Source organism: Drosophila arizonae, chromosome X (genome assembly GCF_054131065.1).
Source record: "Drosophila arizonae isolate 15081-1271.41 chromosome X, UAZ_ARI_1.0, whole genome shotgun sequence".
In the NCBI taxonomy this organism is placed as follows: domain Eukaryota; kingdom Metazoa; phylum Arthropoda; class Insecta; order Diptera; family Drosophilidae; genus Drosophila; species Drosophila arizonae.
The window spans coordinates 11,393,674-11,411,545 of record NC_142927.1 but is presented as its reverse complement, the minus strand read 5'-3'; the positions used below and the strand labels follow the sequence as shown (position 1 = coordinate 11,411,545).

Below are 17,872 nucleotides of genomic sequence, written 5' to 3'. Positions count from 1 at the left end.
ACGCTTCTGAAATGCACAGAGGATAATGTGAATTTATTTAATATGCATATTCCTACTGGCTTGCTGAGTTTATTTTTTAATTTCTTTTAAGCATTGTCTATTGGATTATCGCATAGTAAACTAGAAAGACTCAATTTATTTGAAATTGATCAACTATATGTAGTCTGTTTACAACATGTTTTATTTTTAAATTATGAATATCATGCAATGCATTTGAATATATATATTCAAATTATTAATCGGTTTTGAAAAGCACAGAGGATAATGCAAAATTATCGGCTTGTGGCAATCAACATAGAACTATCGCTGATGGTCGATATTCGATATGCTTGCAGCTGGCAGCTCATTTTGGCATAGCAGCGTCAAAATATTTTCCTTTTGAGTTTGCAGTGCCCGTTCGAGTAGAGCATTAACATTTGCTTGTAAGATAAAAGTTAAAAATTTGCACCTCCTTTAATGAATCGGAAGCGCAAATGCAGTACCGAGCAAAATACGTCACAAGTGTTGTTAGTATAAATTAAACAGTTTTGACTAAATTTATGTTTTCGACTTTTTTTGCAACCAAAAGAAGAAAAAAAGAGCGTCGTGCGTGCAACACACACTGCCGATGAAGAGAACGCTATAAATTGAAGTGGAGGTTGGAAAGAAAACTACGAAGAAAATTTGCAAAGTTTTTTTCTTGACGGTTGGCGCTTGCGTTTGGGCCCGAGCCTACAGCTGCCTACCATCCAACAGCCTGCCGTAGCCAAAATATACGCCATAGATATTTTGTCATCTTTAACGGCAAGTGAGTACGAAAAATATGGAATAAAATATGTGCAATGCATTTGTGTGTGGAAGCGAAGTTGAATTTTTGCCTGACCGCCTGTGCACCCGTTCGCCCGTTCGTTCGTCGACAAGCATGAGCGAGGGTAAATGTGTACAGCGGTGGGTTTGATGCGTGCGTGCGTGCGAATGTATGTGTATGTGTGTGTATGCTTGCCTGCTTGCTTACTTGCGTGTGTGTTGGGACAAAAGCGATGCGGCGCACTTCATTTTGGCGTGAACAAATTCTACACGTTCATATGTACATATACAAATGTACGTATTTAATTGTATAAAAGAAGCATAGCTGCAAGAAGAAGAAGAAATAGAAAATACGCATAAATATGCGCATATGTATGTATGTATAAATGCAATGGCAAAATGGTAAAACGGCAATATTCAACAAAATTTGCAAGCTTGTGACACTTCTGCACACATATACATGCATGCATATATTTAAATATATATGAATTGACATGTGTGGGCATGTGTCAGTGTGTGCATGCATACATGTGCGTGCGTGTGTGTCAGTATGTTTATTTATCGATGTTTCTCCTTCTCCTGTTACCCATTTTCCATTAAATTTTCAGATAACTCAAGCGGCTGCTGCAACCAATATTTAGCGCAACGCAATCGAAATCGAAATCGAGTGTCAACACGATAACATAGAAGACAAACAAACTATAAGTGCCGGAAGAATTAATTGAAAAGAACACAAAGCTATCGAAGAGAAAAGAGCAAAGAGAGCATTCGGCTAACAATAATAATTAATAATTTGTAGCAGAACAAATCAGCGAGAACGGCGGCAACAGCAGCAGCAGCAACAGCAGCGGCGGCGTTTGCAGTAGCCGACGGACAGCAAAATTCAAGTGCCGAATAAGATGGACATTGAAACAGATCAGTCTATCGAAGCAATGGATACCCAGGATACCCAAGAGGTCGAGATAATCACAAGCGACCTACAGCAGCAGCAGCAGCAACAACAACAACAGCAGCAGCAGCAACAACAGCAAACAAACTCGCCGCCACAATTGCCAAAGTTTAAAAATCTAATTCATCCGCAGCAGCAGCAGCAGCAACAGCAGCAGCAGCAACAACAGCAACAACAACAGCAGCAGCAGCAGCAACCGCAGCTACCCAGTGAGAACGGCAACGTGCCGCCACAGCAATTGCTAGCCGAGAGCAGCTCCACATCATTTGGCAACGAACAAGAGATGCCAATGGACGACGAAACCAAGGAGGATCAATTCCGATCGGAGACAACGTTTTCCTATACCGTGGAGAATGTGGCGCAGCTTAAGCAGCAGCATCTATCGCCGCCCGTCTATGTGCGCATGCTGCCATGGAAGATCATGGTCATACCGAATGAGCGTGCGCTCGGCTTCTTTTTGCAGTGTAACGGGGAGAACGATTCGCCGACCTGGTCGTGCAATGCGATTGCCGAGCTGCGTCTGAAGTGCCACAAGCCGGATGCGCCGCCATTTACGCGCGCTCGCATCAAGCATTTGTTCTACTCGAAGGAGAATGACTATGGCTATTCGAATTTCATCACCTGGCAGGAGTTGCAGGATCCAGATAAATACTATGTCCACAATGGCAGTATCACGCTCGAGGTGCACGTCATTGCCGATGCACCGCACGGTGTCCTCTGGGACTCGAAGAAGCACACCGGCTATGTGGGCCTGAAGAATCAGGGCGCCACTTGCTATATGAACTCGTTGCTCCAGACGCTATATTTCACAAATTCACTACGCTTGGCCGTCTATCGCATCCCGACCGAGGCCGATGATAGCACCAAGTCGGTGGGCTTGTCGCTGCAGCGCGTCTTCCACGAGTTGCAGTTCGGCGATCGTCCGGTCGGCACCAAGAAGCTAACCAAATCCTTTGGCTGGGAAACTCTCGACTCGTTCATGCAGCACGATGTCCAGGAGTTTCTGCGCGTGCTCCTCGACAAGCTCGAGTCGAAGATGAAGGGCACCTGCCTGGAGGGCACCATTCCCGGCCTCTTCGAGGGCAAAATGTCATCGTACATCAAATGCACAAATGTCGATTACAACAGCACACGCTACGAGACCTTCTACGATATTCAGCTAAATATCAAAGACAAGAAGAACATCTTCGAATCATTTCAGGACTATGTCGCCTCCGAGACACTTGAGGGCGATAACAAATACGATGCCGGTGTCCATGGTCTCCAGGTGAGTGCAGAGTCGTCCATCCAATTAACTGCTAGGATAACATTCGCCTCCATTTAGCGCATTCAATTTGTAAATGTGTGTAGGTAATGTGGGAACATAAGTCAAGCTCTTGCCATCCACAGCATGTGGATAATGTGGAACGTAGCAATTGATGAAACTCTATACGAAGCAAAAGGAATTAGAGAATTCATAATTTGTCAATTCCTGCTCTTAATATTGAAATATGTCATAGATTAGTCACGTTCCACAACAAATTGCATAGAGGCACACGCCAAAAAGCATAGCATCCACAATAATTATCTCTTGTTCCACTTAGTGCCCGTTAATTGTGGATATCAAATTAGACACGAAATTCTCATATTTAATCTCATATATAATCACCTTAAACACATTTGAAATACGAATCGTGCAGTGAGGCCGAAACCCCGTTATCGTAGCATAATAAGTCTATAGGCTCATATAATAATAAATAATTACTTTTTACCTTTCCATTTGTTGTGCAGGAGGCGAGCAAGGGCGTCATATTCACATCATTCCCGCCTGTGCTGCATTTGCATTTGATGCGTTTCCAATATGATCCAATTACCGATAGCTCGATCAAATATAACGATCGATTTGAGTTCTATGAACAGATCAATTTGGATCGGTATCTGGCCGACCGTGAGAATACGCCGGCCGATTATGTGCTGCACGCTGTCCTCGTCCATTCCGGCGACAATCACGGCGGGCATTATGTGGTCTTCATCAATCCGAAGGCCGACGGACGTTGGTTCAAGTTTGATGACGATGTCGTCTCCAGTTGCCGCAAGCAGGAGGCCATCGATCAGAACTATGGCGGCATGGATGATGAGATCTCGTTTCATGCCAAGTGCAGTAATGCATACATGCTGGTCTATATACGTCACTCGGAGCTGGACCGTGTGCTGGGCGATATACCCGAGAATGAGATCTCTAGCGATCTGGTGGAGCGGCTCGATTTGGAGAAACGCATCGAGATGGCGCGACGCAAGGAGCGCAGCGAGGCCAATCTCTATGTGCCCATTCACGTTATACTCGAGGAGTACTTTGAGTCTCAGCAGAAGCGCCGACTGTTCGATCTGGAGAAGACGCACCAGCGTCCCTTTAAGCTAAAGCAAACCCAAACCGTTAACGAGATGGTCGAGATGCTGGTGAAGGCATTCGGTGTGCCGCGCGATCGCATGCGCATGTGGAACATGTGCACGGCCCAGACACAAAAGTTCCTGTACTTTGATTTCGAGGCGGAGGCGACACGCACCATCGAACAGATACCCACATCGCAGAAGCCGTGGGTCATATTCCTTGAGCTGGCACCGCCCGACAGCAGCGAACCGCTGCGGCCGTTCAATCCCAAAACGGATGTGCTTCTATTCCTCAAGTATTACGATGCGCGGAACAAGCGCCTCAATTACATCGGCTGCACTCAGCAGCCGTTAACGCGTCGTCTCAGCGAACTGGTGCCGGAGGTCAATCGGAAGCTCGGCTTCGATCTGGACACCGAGCTGACCGTGTTCGATGAGTATGCCGATAAGAAGATCGCTAACATAAACGAGCCCATCGAGAATGTCCTCTATATGCCGCAGGATCATCTCCAGGGTCCCATTTTGATATTCGAACGGGAGAATGTGGATGTTAAGCTCGATTTGCCCACCGTCGAGGATTACTTCTTGGATCTGGTCTATCGTATCGAGATCATATTCAGCGACAAGTGCAACCCCAATGAGCCGGACTTTACGCTCGAACTGTCGAATCGCTACAATTACGATCAACTGACCAATGCCGTCGCCGAGCGCCTCAACACCGATCCCCAGAAGCTGCAGTTCTTCATGTGCATCAGCAACTACAAGGAGACCGCCGGCAATGCGGTGCCCTACACCTACAAGGTGCGTGTAAGCGAATTGACATTAGAGATTAGAGAATTAGAGAATTAGAGATCAGTGAACAGTTGAGAAATGGGAAACCGAGGTGTAATGGTTCTGTCAAAAGTATGTAACAGGCAGACGGAGGCGTGGCAGACCCCACAAAGTATATATATATTCGATTAGTCGATTTAGCCCTGTCCATCTGTCCGTCCGTCCGTATGTATGCACGCGTCGATCTCAGAAGATATTAGAGCTAAAGACTTTAAATTTTATTTCTAGGTCCGTGTATATTACGGGCGGATCGAGCTTTTCTCTAAATATCGATAACTACTCCCGATATTTTATTATCGATTAAAACCCTTATCGAAAGCTAGTTATGTAATTATATCTCCTACACCTTTAGAGCTAGTGCTTCCAAATTTTAAATATAGCCTTATATGTATTTTATATAACTTCAATTTTTTTTTTTTTTTGTAATTTATCCCCCACCCCTATATCCACCCTCACCTTTGTAAAAGACGTATTTCAAATACTAGAGACTTGTGTTATATTAACGACCTGAAAGTTTCATAAGCCTAACAATTAAATTTCCATTTGCATCCCTACGTTTTTCCATGTGTGAGTGTGTGTGTTTCTTGTGTAAGCAAAAAGACTCGAAGAATTGCTGTGAAATATCAATTCCTCGAAGGGTTCAGGGAATTTCGTAGTCGAGCAGTCTCGACTAGAGCTTTCTTGTTTCATTTTACAAATTTTAAATTTTACAAAAATACGAACTATGTTGATATTCACAGGGTACCATCAAGGATCTGCTGTCGTACACGAAGCAGAGCACGCCGAAGCGGATTTTCTATCAGAGACTGTCACTGAGCATACACGAGTTGGATAACAAAAAGCTGTTCAAGTGCATTTGGGTATCCAATGACCTGAAGGAGGAGAAGGAGCTGGTGCTGTATCCGAATAAGAATGATACCGTGAAGGGGCTGCTCGATGAGGCGGCCAAGACGATCACGTTCGCCGAGAATAGCCGCAAGAAGCTGCGCCTGATGAAGGTCGGCAATCATAAGATTGTGGCCATCTGCAAGGACGACATACCGCTGGAGACGCTGATGAAGACTAATGAGTCGATAACCACCACACAGGGCACTCAGAAGGTCTACCGCATCGAGGAGGTGCCGGCCGATGAGGCACAGCTGGCCGAGAACGAGCTCCTCGTACCGGTGGCCCATTTCAGCAAGGAGCTGTACAATTCATTTGGTGTGCCGTTCCTAACCAAGGCGCGCCATGGCGAGCCATATGGTGCACTCAAGCAGCGCATCCAGAAGCGACTCAATGTGCCGGACAAGGAGTGGGAGAACTACAAGTTCGCCGTTATCACAATGGGCCATACCATCGATGTGAACGATAATACCCCCGTTGATCTGGAGGTCTATCGCACCTGGACTGGCGGGCAGTTGCCGTTCTTCGGACTGGATCACATCAACAAATCGCGCAAGCGCAGCTCGCTCAATTTCTCCGAGAAGGCAATCAAAATCTACAACTAAATTAACAAACTGCAACAGCAAAAACAATAACAAAACAGAGCGATATATGGAAACAAAACAACTACAAAAACAAAAAAACAAACCAACAATAATAATAATAATAATTAACTACAACAAGAAAATCAACGTATGTTCGTGTGCAGTGAGTTTGCGCTCGTGTGTGTGTGTGTGTGTGTGTGGGTGTGTGTGCGTGTGCCCGAATAAGTGTCATATATCCAAGCCGAGCAAACAAATAACATTCTCTTATGGCTAGAGCATGCTTCCATAACAACTATAGAAACATCAGCAACAACAACAACAACAACAACAATTGCTTCCACAGCTTTAGCCCAAGAAGTCCATTATAATGATGATAGATATTGAAGCTTATGGAGTAGACAGTCGTATATAATTATAGGCATCTATATATGCCTATGCAGGAGTTACGATAGTTGTATTCACAGGAGTTGATTCCGTTTGCCTCATACTCAGCAGATTTGTCAGATTCCAGGATCTTAAATCAGTTAACATAATTGGATTTGTTTCACACTTAGCCTTTGCCTGTTACATACATGTGTATATTTATATATACATTCTCTCTCTCTCTATATATATATATATATATATATATATGTGTGTATATTGTCCAAATGAAAAACATATTTACTATATTTGCAGTCAGTCAGTGTCGACCTAATCCTCCATCACCTGTCATGAAGCCAGAGTCAATGGAGTATTCATAGTAGAACATGTTCCAATGTCAATGCTCTACACACATACACATACACACACACACACATGAAATACGCGCACACATATATACATTGTAGCTTTTGTTTATGCATGAATCAAATGGAATTTCAATTCATGTATAATCATTTGGTATATATGCGTGAATGCTTTAAAAATATTTTTTTTTTGTTTTTTTTTTTTTTATGAATACTATTTTAAATACATATATATATATATATAAAGAAAAACTAGCGCCAAGATCCTGAACAGATTTTTGGCATTACTGTAAATAAGCGTTGCAGTTATACCCGAAAGCCGGGAACACAGACACACACACACACACGGACACAGACACATAGTGATACACTCACACACATACACACACATGCAATATATGTTTATATAAATATATATATATGTGTATGTAATTAATGTCCCTTGCCTACAGTTAGACAGTTAAAGCAGGGACTCTGCTGTTTTGACATCATGTAGAAAGAGAGAGGAAGAAAGTCAGAGAGAGAGAGAGCGAGAGACAGAGAGAGAGTGTGTTATTGTGTCGTAAGGAGTTATGAAAGCTATATATATATATATATTTAGGTATATATATATATACATATATGTAATTAAAGATACATTTAAAAACTATTATCTACCATATAACGAACACAGATCGAACGTTAATGAAAGAAGAAGGAAAAATATGTTTATTAAAAAAAAAAGAAAAAAAAGAAAAATAAATTAAGCAAAAAGTAAAAGGAAGAAAACAGATTTGTTTCAAACAACAATTATTTGTGATTTTAATACATGAAATGATAAATATAATGATAATGATGTGACTATCTATAATAATATTAATCATAAACTACGATAATACAAAATAAAGAAACACTTTAAATTAACAGTTAGTGCTTTTACTTTGTTAACGTTAGCAAAAATATAAAACACAAAAAAAAAAAAGAAATGCAATTTAAAGAAACAGAAAATATTTTAACATCATATGAAGAAAAAAAAATTATATATATAAAGAATCCCATATATATATATATGAAGATATACGCTATTATTATTTATGCAGAGATAATTAAAATTATTTATGTGTAAAAAGAAGTTGAAGAGCAAAGTGAAAAAATCAAATAAAATACCAACAATTTAAGGCAATGTCTTTGTTATCCGCTGAATTACGAGGGAATTGGCTTATATTTCTACTGTAACATTTTACTATAACCTTCAAGGGGGATGGCTTAAAATCAGTATTAAGCGATCGCTCCTAGCGATCTGAACCTGAGCCTGAACTCTCTTTAAGTCAATTGAAATTTGGACAAAACTCGATTTCGATTCGTTTCGTATTATTTGTACGTGAGCCGCACAATATTTATTTTTGCTGGCTTAAGAACTAGAAATCTCTTAGAATTTACGACGCTTGAGCAGATCGGGCCGCCAGTTGATCGGATGTGTCTCCTCGCTGGCCTCGTCATCCTGTTTGTACACCTTGATGGTCTTGTCCGCCTCGGCGGTGATGAGACGTGTGCCGGACTGATCGAAGCAGAGGGCAAAGATGCCCGCCTCGCTGTCCATGGAGCCGGGCTGGACGGGCGCCTGGAAGCGCTGGAAATTGTAGCCGGTACGCCAGTCCCAGAAGAACATGGTGCCGTTGTCGCCGCCAGAGACGAGCACGCCCTCCGAATTGGCCGCCATGCAATTGACAATGGCCGTGTGTCCGGATATGTTCTGCACAAAGTTGCCCTCGGGACAGCGCCACTGCTTGATGTTGTCCGGCGAGGCGGAGGCGAACATGTAGAGCGACGGATGCAGGACAATGCTGCGCACGGACTTCTTGTGGTTGGTCAGCGTGCAGACGCTCTTGCCGGCAGCCAGATCCCACAGACGAACGGTGGAGTCGTGAGAGCCGGTTATGATCTGGGGATTGGTGGCCTGGGCCACCACGCTGGCTACCGTGTTCGTGTGGCCCGTCAGTGTGTGGACATTTGCCTTGGTGCGCATATCCCAGATGCGTGCCGTTGAGTCGCGGCCAGAAGTGGCGAGCACATCAATGGTGGGATGCAGTGCCAGCGAATAGACAGCGGACAGATGGCCGTGATAGTGTCTGATAACCTTGTTGTACTCCAGATCCCAGCACTTGACCTGACGATCCTCGCCGCAACTGAACAGATACGGATGCTTTGCGCTGACGGCGACGCCACGCACCGTGCTCACATGGCCAGTCAGCGACAACTTCAGTTTGCCGCTGGCCAAGTCCCAGATCTTAATGACACGATCACCGGCGCCGGTGGCAAACCACTCGTTGCCCGGCTCTACGGCTATGCAACGCACCCAGCCCAAGTGGCCAGAGATGACGCGCGATAGTTTCCACGGCGCATGCCACTTGGGCTTGGGAATGCTAGGCGCTTTCTTTGGTATTAGCTGCACATTACTAGCTCCACTGCCGCTGCTTGTTGGCATTGAGGCACGCACCAACGAGGTGTTCCCAATCACCATCGGTTTGTCCTTGTCGCGATTAGACCTAACCATGCTGCCGGTCTCTGCGCCGGTTGCACCCGAATCCGAGCCGGCTGCAGCCTGGCCGGTGCTGCCGTCTGTAATGGCCAATGGCTTGTCGCTGCTGCCGTTTTGTATGGCGGACATTTTTTTATCGTCCATCGATTTGATGGCGCGGTCAATCACCAAGCCATAAGTATCCCTGGCCTTGATCGAACGAGTCATTTTCTCGCTGCAAACAAAAATTTACCAAACTATTATTGATGGCTGTGCGCCAATTGCATGGCCATTTGTACTTACAAACGCTCATCGATATCCGGCAAATTACCCTGATTCGAAACAAACAGATCATGTGTGCGTTTAAGTGATCTAAATATAAGCGTATGCACGCTGTGCTTTTGTACATCTTCCATGCTTATGTGTTTTTATTTATACGAAACATAAACGTAAACGAATTATTTGCTATTCACATTGAGCGACAATGCGGCGGGCGATAAAAATTTGCCATGCAAACCAAAAAGTTATCGATTGCTGGATAGTTAGTATGTTAGTATTTTTTCTCCACATTAAGGGATAATGTTAACGAAAGTTTTTATCATGAATTTTAAATATCTTTATTCAGAAATTTTATTTTTTTTTGTTGATTTTAGAAAATTTATGCAATATGTTACGTCAGAAAAACGTGTAAATCACTCGGCAGCCAGCTGCGAACAATCGCTTAAATATCGGCATAATTGCCATCGAACATATCTTTTTACTAAATTTTAATGTTTTTTATTCAAATAAAAAAAAAAAAAACAGACCTTAGTTCTAATTTGTAGTCAGCGTTACGCAGCAACCCCAACCAATTACAATGCAATTTGAATTCATTTCTGAAGCAAATATGTTTTTTCTTTTTATTTTTAGTTAGCGGGAACCGGTGATCCTGAAGCTGCGTTACTTGATGATAAGGATGAGGAAGTGGGCGAAACCGATGCCGACGAAGAGCTGGCACCATGCGCATTTTCCTGAGCCGCCGAAGGTCTCGTGGTGAAGAACTGATTTATCTGCAATTCATGATAATGCTTTAAGATTTGTCAAACTTACAGAATTCGTTTTTCTTACAATTCGTTTAATATACGTGCACGACTTGTCGTTGTCCGAACTGGATACAACATTGTCCACCCTATATGGCGGCGAAACGGTAACTTCATTCAAAATTTGTATGTTTGCTCCTTGCCAGGAAACTTCATTGTACTGTCATAGATCAAAGATGGATTAGTAGAAATTTAAGACAGTTGTTATGCTATTTAAGGTTTATAAATATGTATATAAATATATATGTATATATCTGTATCAGACTCACCCCAAGTTGTTTGGCTATCGCTCGATAGAGCTCTTGTGCTTCTGGTGTAACATCCGCATTTTTGGACTTGAGATAGTCTTGACGTCTTTCTACTGTTTTACGAAGGCGCATTTTAACCTATAGGAAAAGTTAGTTGATAAATAAATACGAATTCGGCTGATATATGTTGGTTGAATATATACCTGATCCAGGTTGAGCTTTTGAGGATCATCAATGAAGTTTCCATTACATTCCTTGATCACCTGCACATTACTGCACAACGATAAGTTCATCACATAAACATCACTCAGTTCACCTGAAGTTTTTGAGTGGCATTCTGATAGGGCAAAAGAAAAGAAGAAAGGCAAAGGCGCGGATTTTGTGTGACGATGTAAGGTGACCAACTAAATTATTCGCTAATTACAACTATATGTGTTCATATAAAACTAAATATATTATATAAAACACATAGATATTAAAGATAATGAAAGAAAAAAAAATGAAAAACTTTCACTTTTGATATGACAAGTGACCGTTGTTATTTGGTTTTGTTTTGAAAAAGGATACGCAATATAAGCATTTTTGTGTTATGATCAAACGCGAGAACCTCCCCCTCGACCTCCTCCTTGAAACAAGTCGTACAGATCACTGTGGAACCGATACTGAAGCAATCGTTCACTGCATTTCCAACGTCGGCGGTGGCAGCGGCCATTTTTAATTGTCGCTGTCGCTGCAACTCGAACAACTTCCGATATGATATTGACAACAGGCGATAGAAGTATATATATATGTGTTTATATATATATATATTTTTTTTTTTGTATGTGTGTATGTATTTATATATTTGTGTACTATATGGATCGGAGTGGTGTAATTAAAAGCAAGATGTAGATGTATGCTTTCAATGTTATGTTGCTGTTGTTGTTTTGCTAAGGGACAAGCCTTATTGTAGCCGCTGCTTGCAATTGTTTACACAACAGGCGAGCGAATTTCGAATATACTTAGCGTGGAAAGTGCGCCTAATTCTAGTTGTTTGTAACAAACATCTGTTTTGATCCACTGCCCAGTGCTCTGCTTTGTTGTAATTTTGTGGGTTGCGGTTGTGTTGCACTTCCTTGCCGCGGATTCGCTTCGCTTTCACATTCACGTTTTGGTGTCGGTCGGAGTTGCCTTTGCCTGTTTTTTTTTTATCGGTCGTGTTTCTTCGAATACGTGTTTTGCGGTAGTTGTACCAAATGTTATTGCGTGCGTTGCCTAAAATAATTTGCTCTGCCAGCAGCGCAAGCGATTTATGCGTGTTAAATACGTATTTTATGGTTTTGTAATTGAGAAGTAACAATAAAAATATGCTGCGTACGAAAAAATTTATTGGTCAACACACGAAACAACAGCCAAAAAGGAGGCAGAAAAGAAATCGCAGTGTTGCATATACGAATAGAGTTGTTTTACATTCTGTTAAACAAACATATCGATATCACTGTAATTCGATATCAACTCCTGTCGATAGTTTCGCTTGCAACAAACAAAAAGCCGGGTTTACTATATTTAGCGCCAAAAAGTTGTTTTCTGTTAATAGAATTAGCAATTTATTTATTTATATATACATATAATGGTGGATGCAGATAATACACAGCTGAATCACAAGCCAAGTGCCGACACATTTCTGCCCCTTAGCCGAGTACGGACTATCATGAAGAGCTCCATGGACACGGGTCTGATAACCAACGAAGTGCTCTTTCTTATGACCAAGTGCACCGAGTTGTTTGTGCAGCATCTGGCCCGTGAGGCATACATGGCATCGTGTGCCAAGCAAAGCAACGACACACTTAAGTACGAGCACTTATCGCAGCTAGTTAACAAACGGAAAAACCTCGAGTTTCTTCTACAAATAGTTCCCGAAAAAATTCGCGTACACGAATTCCAAGAGATGTTGCGTCTTAATCGCTCCAATGCCAGCGACGATGAAGATGAAAGCTGTACCGAATCCGAGTCGGATGATGAGTAGAGTGGAGTGCATAACAATTGGCAGACTTCCAATGATGATTAGGTGATAAGAATAAGTTTTGTTTTAAGCCAAAAGACATTTTTATTAATTGGACAAAATTTGATTAAATTATACATAATTGTGAAATAAATTTGCATTGCCCATAAAATATAAGGCTAATCGACTGATAACCATATTAATTTTCATCTGGCCATTTCTTCTCTGACCGAGGCAAGGTTGTAAAACAATTGCTTTATCATAGCAATGCCAAATCAAGGACTGATAAATCAGCTGGGTTAAACCTTCAATGTCAGATTGTGAAGTTTTCAGTAAAACACTTGGATTTCTTTATCAATAATATAGCTAACAAGCACACACACATATGCATACACACTTATTGTATGCATGTGTGGATGCTCATCTTTTTACATGTGTAATTTAATTGCATTCGATATTATAATATATAGTATAATTCATTAATAATTCCATGCACAGGAACAATAAAAAAAAAAAGAAAAAGAAGATAGGTATAGATCTGGAATGGGTTTTTAGAGCTTCAGGTTAACTCCTGGATAGCCCTTGGCATTGAGTCCTGTCACTTTGTAGGTAGTGCCGGCCGGAGCGGGCTGATCGAACTTGGATGCAGTGGTCACATACAGAATGTCCAGATTGGGTCCACCGAAGGCAACCGAGGTAATCTGCTTGGTGGGCAGCTTGATCTCCAGCAAGCATTCGCCCGTGCTGTAACGGCAATGGAATCGGATTAGTTTGATTTGGGATAAACGGAAGAGCCGTGCTTAACGTACTTGGGATTGACTTTGTAGATGGTGGAGCCATTGAATGTGGCCACATAGAGGTTGCCCTCGGTGTCAATGGTCATGCCATCGGGCAAGATGTGAGTCTTGGGGCTGTCCTTGCGCAAATTGTAGATAACCTTGGGATTGCTGGCGACGCCAGTGTTAAAGTCATAGTCATAGGACTTCACCTCGTAGTCGGTGGTATCAATGTAGTAGAACTTATTGGCCTTCTCATCCCAGGCCAGGCCATTGGAGATGCCGACGTCGCTCTTTACCACCGTCACATTGCCGCCCGCCTCCCAGCGGTACAGTTCGCCGTGGCGGTGCGTGAACTCGTCCCCAACGTAGCGCATGGTGCCGAAGAAGAGGCGACCCTTCGGATCGGCCTTGGCGTCGTTCAGGCGATTCTCCTTGAAATCGGACTGCACCTCGAACAGAGTGCGCACCACCTTAGCCACCGGCGAGACACCGTCCCAGTTGACGATGACGACGCGGCGGCCACAGCCGACGGCAAACTCCTGATCATTGCCCTCCACGGGCAGCACAAAGGTGGCGAATGTCTCGCCCTCAATCTGAGTCCTGTACGTCTTGTTCTGTTTGTAGTCGTAGCGCAGCAGACAGCCCGCCTCCAGGTCCACGAAATACAGACTCTGCCTGGCCACATCCCAGTGAGGTCCCTCGCCTAGGCCGGCATACGAATCGGGTAGTGGCTCCACTTTGTACGACATCTATGAAGCAAAAAACAAAAAAAAAAGAAAATATACATATGCAGAAAATAAAAAATTATGAGAATTAACGAAACAGCTGAGAACATTCAAATTACCGTTGGAATGCACAAAGTGACTAAATAAATAAATATGACTAATTGGGCTAATTTGGACTGCATGTTTGAATTGAGCTGCTTAATGTTGGCAGTTGTAACTGTGCACTGAAGCAGCTGCCGGCAGCCACAAGTGTTTTTATTAGCCAATACGCTAACAGCCAGCAACAACAACTACAACAACAAGCGCAAGTATTAATTCCAGTTTGAGTTTGTTGATTTTTTTATTTCTTCACAGCTGCTGTTGTGACGCCATGCCCTTCACCTGCTCGGGTCGCGGGCCGAGATTTTCAACTTTGTCAGCTGCGTTTGTTGTTACTGATGTTGCTGTTGCTTTGAGCACGTAATTGCCATCCATCTCGCTGTTGTAGTTGTTGTTGCTGCTGCTATTGAACTTGCCTGCCTAAAATCGCGATCCGTTTACGGTACTCGCAGCTAAAATCTTCGCACACATACACACTCAAAGCAATCTCTAACAATGATCTGTATATCAGACAAGGACAGCATATGCAAACAGTATCGAACTTAACTGAGAAACGATTTATAGCACAATATCTTACAATGTGTGCGTTAAAGAAGGACAGCATATGCAAACGTTATCGAACATCACCAAGAAGCGATTTAAAGATGGTGACTCAAGGATAATACAAACAAAGCGCAAACAGACAATCACAGTGATGCATAACTTGTTGACTTATTAGTAAATTATTGTTGAACAAAAAGTGTTCTATTAATCACTTGTGGTTGGCATTTCAAAGATTTTGTAATTGGCTATTGAATAATAATAAAAACTATAGAGCTACTAGCAGCAAACAGCTGAAGGGTAATGCTTAATAAGTGAACTGTAAAAACTTGCAAATTGAAAGTCATTTATGGAAAAAAGGGGGCTTGAGTAACACTTGTAAAATGCACATATTGATTATATTTTAAAGCGATTAGGCAAACTATCTGAAATCAGATTCTTATCAAAGGCAATAGCAAAAAAAAAAAAATTTTTTTATTTGATAATTGATTAATTGCATATTAGCTTCCAATGACGCTACTGATACTTATTTTTATTCTTTTTGTTTTTTTACTAGCTACCACAAATGTCCTTTTATATAGTATTTATGTTTATTTCACAATCAATTTAAAAGTTTATGCTTTTAGAAGTGAAAAACAAAAAAAAAAATCACAACTTTCTCCATGTGCATTTTAGGCAGGACTTAAATTTATTCTCTTTCACTTATAAACATACCTTTGGAATATGTTTGTTAATTCGAACTTAACGGTTAAACAACGGCTAGGCCAATAGGACACAACGCGTACAAACAGTTGGCGTGAACTGAGGTTTGAATCGCTGGCTATGAATCTTTTTATAGCCAAATCTGGGGACAGCAGCAGCCGGTGTATGCGTGATATACTTACATATATACATAAATATATATATATATGATTGATAAGCGTCAAGTGTGAAGCCAAATGCTGATAAGACTTAGTCAAGCACCCATACATTCACATTGCGTATAAACATTTGCTAATAAGTATATCTATGTATGAAGAAATGAACAACAGAAGGGATTGCTATCGCAATCAATACTCGTTAAGTTCACTGCAAGATGAAATACGAGAAGTGGGCGTGATGCCAGACCAAGTAATAGTTGTGTTTACTGTACAGAATACAGTAAAATCTGGATAAATTCTACACAGTTAAATTAAAGCTTCCGAGATACAGGATATCGAGCCATTTGTAAAAATATTTGTAAAATTCCTTTTATTTTTTAAAGACTCTGTTGCCATGCTATAGACTTTACTGTACTTAAAATAAAATTGCAAAAAAAGAAACGATTTTTCTGACAACTTGTTATTTAATAATTTTTTTGCTGTGTGGGCGCTTTTGATAAGTAGAATATTTATATAATGTTGTTTGGTACACATATCATATTGTTATTTATATGTGTATAGGCAGGCATATGCATAGGATTTATCTGCTCTTCCGGTCCGCAAATTAGCGATAAATTGCATTGAGCATTGCTTGTGCCTTGCAAATCATTTGCGAACCACTGTGCGCGCCGAAAATCAAAGGATGCTAAATCGGCCGATGTGTCTGAAGACCGGGCATTATTTATGCGAGCGATCTTTGCCCTGTTGGACAGCCGGGTGGTACTAAACGGTCCTTATCTCTCATAGCCAGCAAATGACTTGTCAAATATTTTATTTGATTCTTAAATTTAAATGTTTTTTTCAATTAATTTGCTACATGATTTATGGCTGTTCTTTGACACATAAACTAGGCATTAACGATACATATGGGCTATAATATACACATTAATGTTATTAATAAACTTTCTAATCTTATGTGAATATTTTAAGCTCAAAGTTCTTAAATAGAAAAACTGGCATTTACTTGAAAAATGGCAAAGTGTTTATCACAATTATGAAATATTTCACAAATTCTTTATATTATATGCACGTATATTATATATGAGTCCCCGCATAAAGTTTACTAAATAGATTAGCCTGGCAGATACTCAAGCTAAAATATTTATTAAGTTGGTATATATTTTTTGTAATTATCGAGGAAATTCATATATTCATTCAGATTTGAAGCCAAATGGAGATTACAATGCTAAGAGCCATATAGATATGCATATGCACTTTATATCTAAATTATTAATATGTATTTTATTCAATAAATGCGTATCAATCATTATTTATCATCCGTAATTATCGACTGTAATTGAAAGTCATATAATGAGTGCAGCTTCAAATGAATTGCAATCAAAAAGTAATTATTAAAGTGAAACTGTGCTTCGATTGGAATTTGATAAGGACAATAAATAAATAAATAATGTCAATGAAGCTTGCAGAATGCCTGTAGCAGATTTTTATGGGATCAAGTGACATACACCATATATCATATAATATACAAATCTTTACTATGTTATGTTATATAAATAAAAATTTATATATTATGAAAAAAAAAGAAGGAATATGGAAGGTCAAATTCATGTAGGTTAAGAATAATAATTTAACTAGTTTCGTTACCACACAAAGCAAGGCATTGAGCAGTCGGATACGCCCGCCGCAACATACATAACTATTTGAATTATGCCATGTTCTTATTGATGAAATTAAACTCTGTGTTTATTGTGAGCTTATAACGCATTGATTTTACCTTTTATGTCTTATTACTTAGAAGCAATAAAAAATCAAATTGAAAGCAATTACTATAAAAAGTAGTATATAGCAATAAATAAACCAAAACAAAAACCAAAACACAGTCACACAAGCGAAACGTGTGGAAAGCAAACTAAGCGATTGAATCAGCTGATCAC

General features: G+C 41.0%; 5 protein-coding genes across 11 annotated transcripts; 2 read left to right on the top strand and 3 right to left on the bottom strand.

The window, feature by feature from the left end:
* The first annotated feature begins 303 nt into the window (after positions 1–303).
* Usp7 (Ubiquitin-specific protease 7) lies at positions 304–8,033 on the top strand. Of its 5 annotated transcripts, none has more exons than XM_089474636.1 (5): positions 304–422; positions 569–787; positions 1,395–3,002; positions 3,506–4,903; positions 5,674–8,033. In XM_089474636.1, exons 3-5 carry the CDS (start codon positions 1,686–1,688, stop codon positions 6,421–6,423), a joined length of 3,465 nt encoding a protein of 1,154 aa, XP_089330762.1. In that variant the 5' UTR covers positions 304–422; positions 569–787; positions 1,395–1,685; the 3' UTR covers positions 6,424–8,033. The 5 variants fall into 5 exon arrangements, with proteins under 5 accessions (XP_089330762.1, XP_089330761.1, XP_017871176.1 ...); XM_089474635.1 differs by having other exon boundaries at positions 336–506; XM_018015687.2 differs by having other exon boundaries at positions 336–787.
* Positions 8,034–8,469: 436 nt separating this feature from the next.
* Positions 8,470–10,178, bottom strand: Tango4 (transport and golgi organization 4). The gene is made up of 2 exons (XM_018015758.2): positions 9,931–10,178; positions 8,470–9,862 (listed from the first exon to the last, which is right to left on the bottom strand). Exons 1-2 carry the CDS (start codon positions 10,041–10,043, stop codon positions 8,539–8,541), a joined length of 1,437 nt encoding a protein of 478 aa, XP_017871247.1. The 5' UTR covers positions 10,044–10,178; the 3' UTR covers positions 8,470–8,538.
* A 317-nt stretch (positions 10,179–10,495) lies between these two features.
* Positions 10,496–12,347, bottom strand: Lsm12a (LSM12 homolog a). Its single transcript, XM_018015803.2, has 5 exons — positions 11,522–12,347; positions 11,158–11,291; positions 10,976–11,092; positions 10,735–10,866; positions 10,496–10,676 (listed from the first exon to the last, which is right to left on the bottom strand). Exons 1-5 carry the CDS (start codon positions 11,664–11,666, stop codon positions 10,533–10,535), a joined length of 672 nt encoding a protein of 223 aa, XP_017871292.1. The 5' UTR covers positions 11,667–12,347; the 3' UTR covers positions 10,496–10,532.
* A 62-nt stretch (positions 12,348–12,409) lies between these two features.
* Chrac-16 (chromatin accessibility complex protein 1) lies at positions 12,410–13,112 on the top strand. The gene has a single exon (XM_018015801.2). The coding sequence runs from the start codon at positions 12,564–12,566 to the stop codon at positions 12,957–12,959; it is 396 nt and encodes a 131-aa protein (XP_017871290.1). The 5' UTR covers positions 12,410–12,563; the 3' UTR covers positions 12,960–13,112.
* Positions 13,113–13,281: 169 nt separating this feature from the next.
* On the bottom strand, positions 13,282–17,869 carry regucalcin. Of its 3 annotated transcripts, none has more exons than XM_089474639.1 (3): positions 17,713–17,869; positions 13,745–14,463; positions 13,282–13,679 (listed from the first exon to the last, which is right to left on the bottom strand). In XM_089474639.1, the coding sequence occupies exons 2-3, from the start codon at positions 14,461–14,463 to the stop codon at positions 13,487–13,489; spliced, it is 912 nt and encodes a 303-aa protein (XP_089330765.1). In that variant the 5' UTR covers positions 17,713–17,869; the 3' UTR covers positions 13,282–13,486. The 3 variants fall into 3 exon arrangements, with proteins under 3 accessions (XP_089330765.1, XP_017871269.1, XP_017871268.1); XM_018015780.2 differs by lacking the exon at positions 17,713–17,869 and adding an exon at positions 15,793–15,947; XM_018015779.2 differs by lacking the exon at positions 17,713–17,869 and adding an exon at positions 14,559–14,874.
* Between the last annotated feature and the right edge of the window lie 3 nt (positions 17,870–17,872).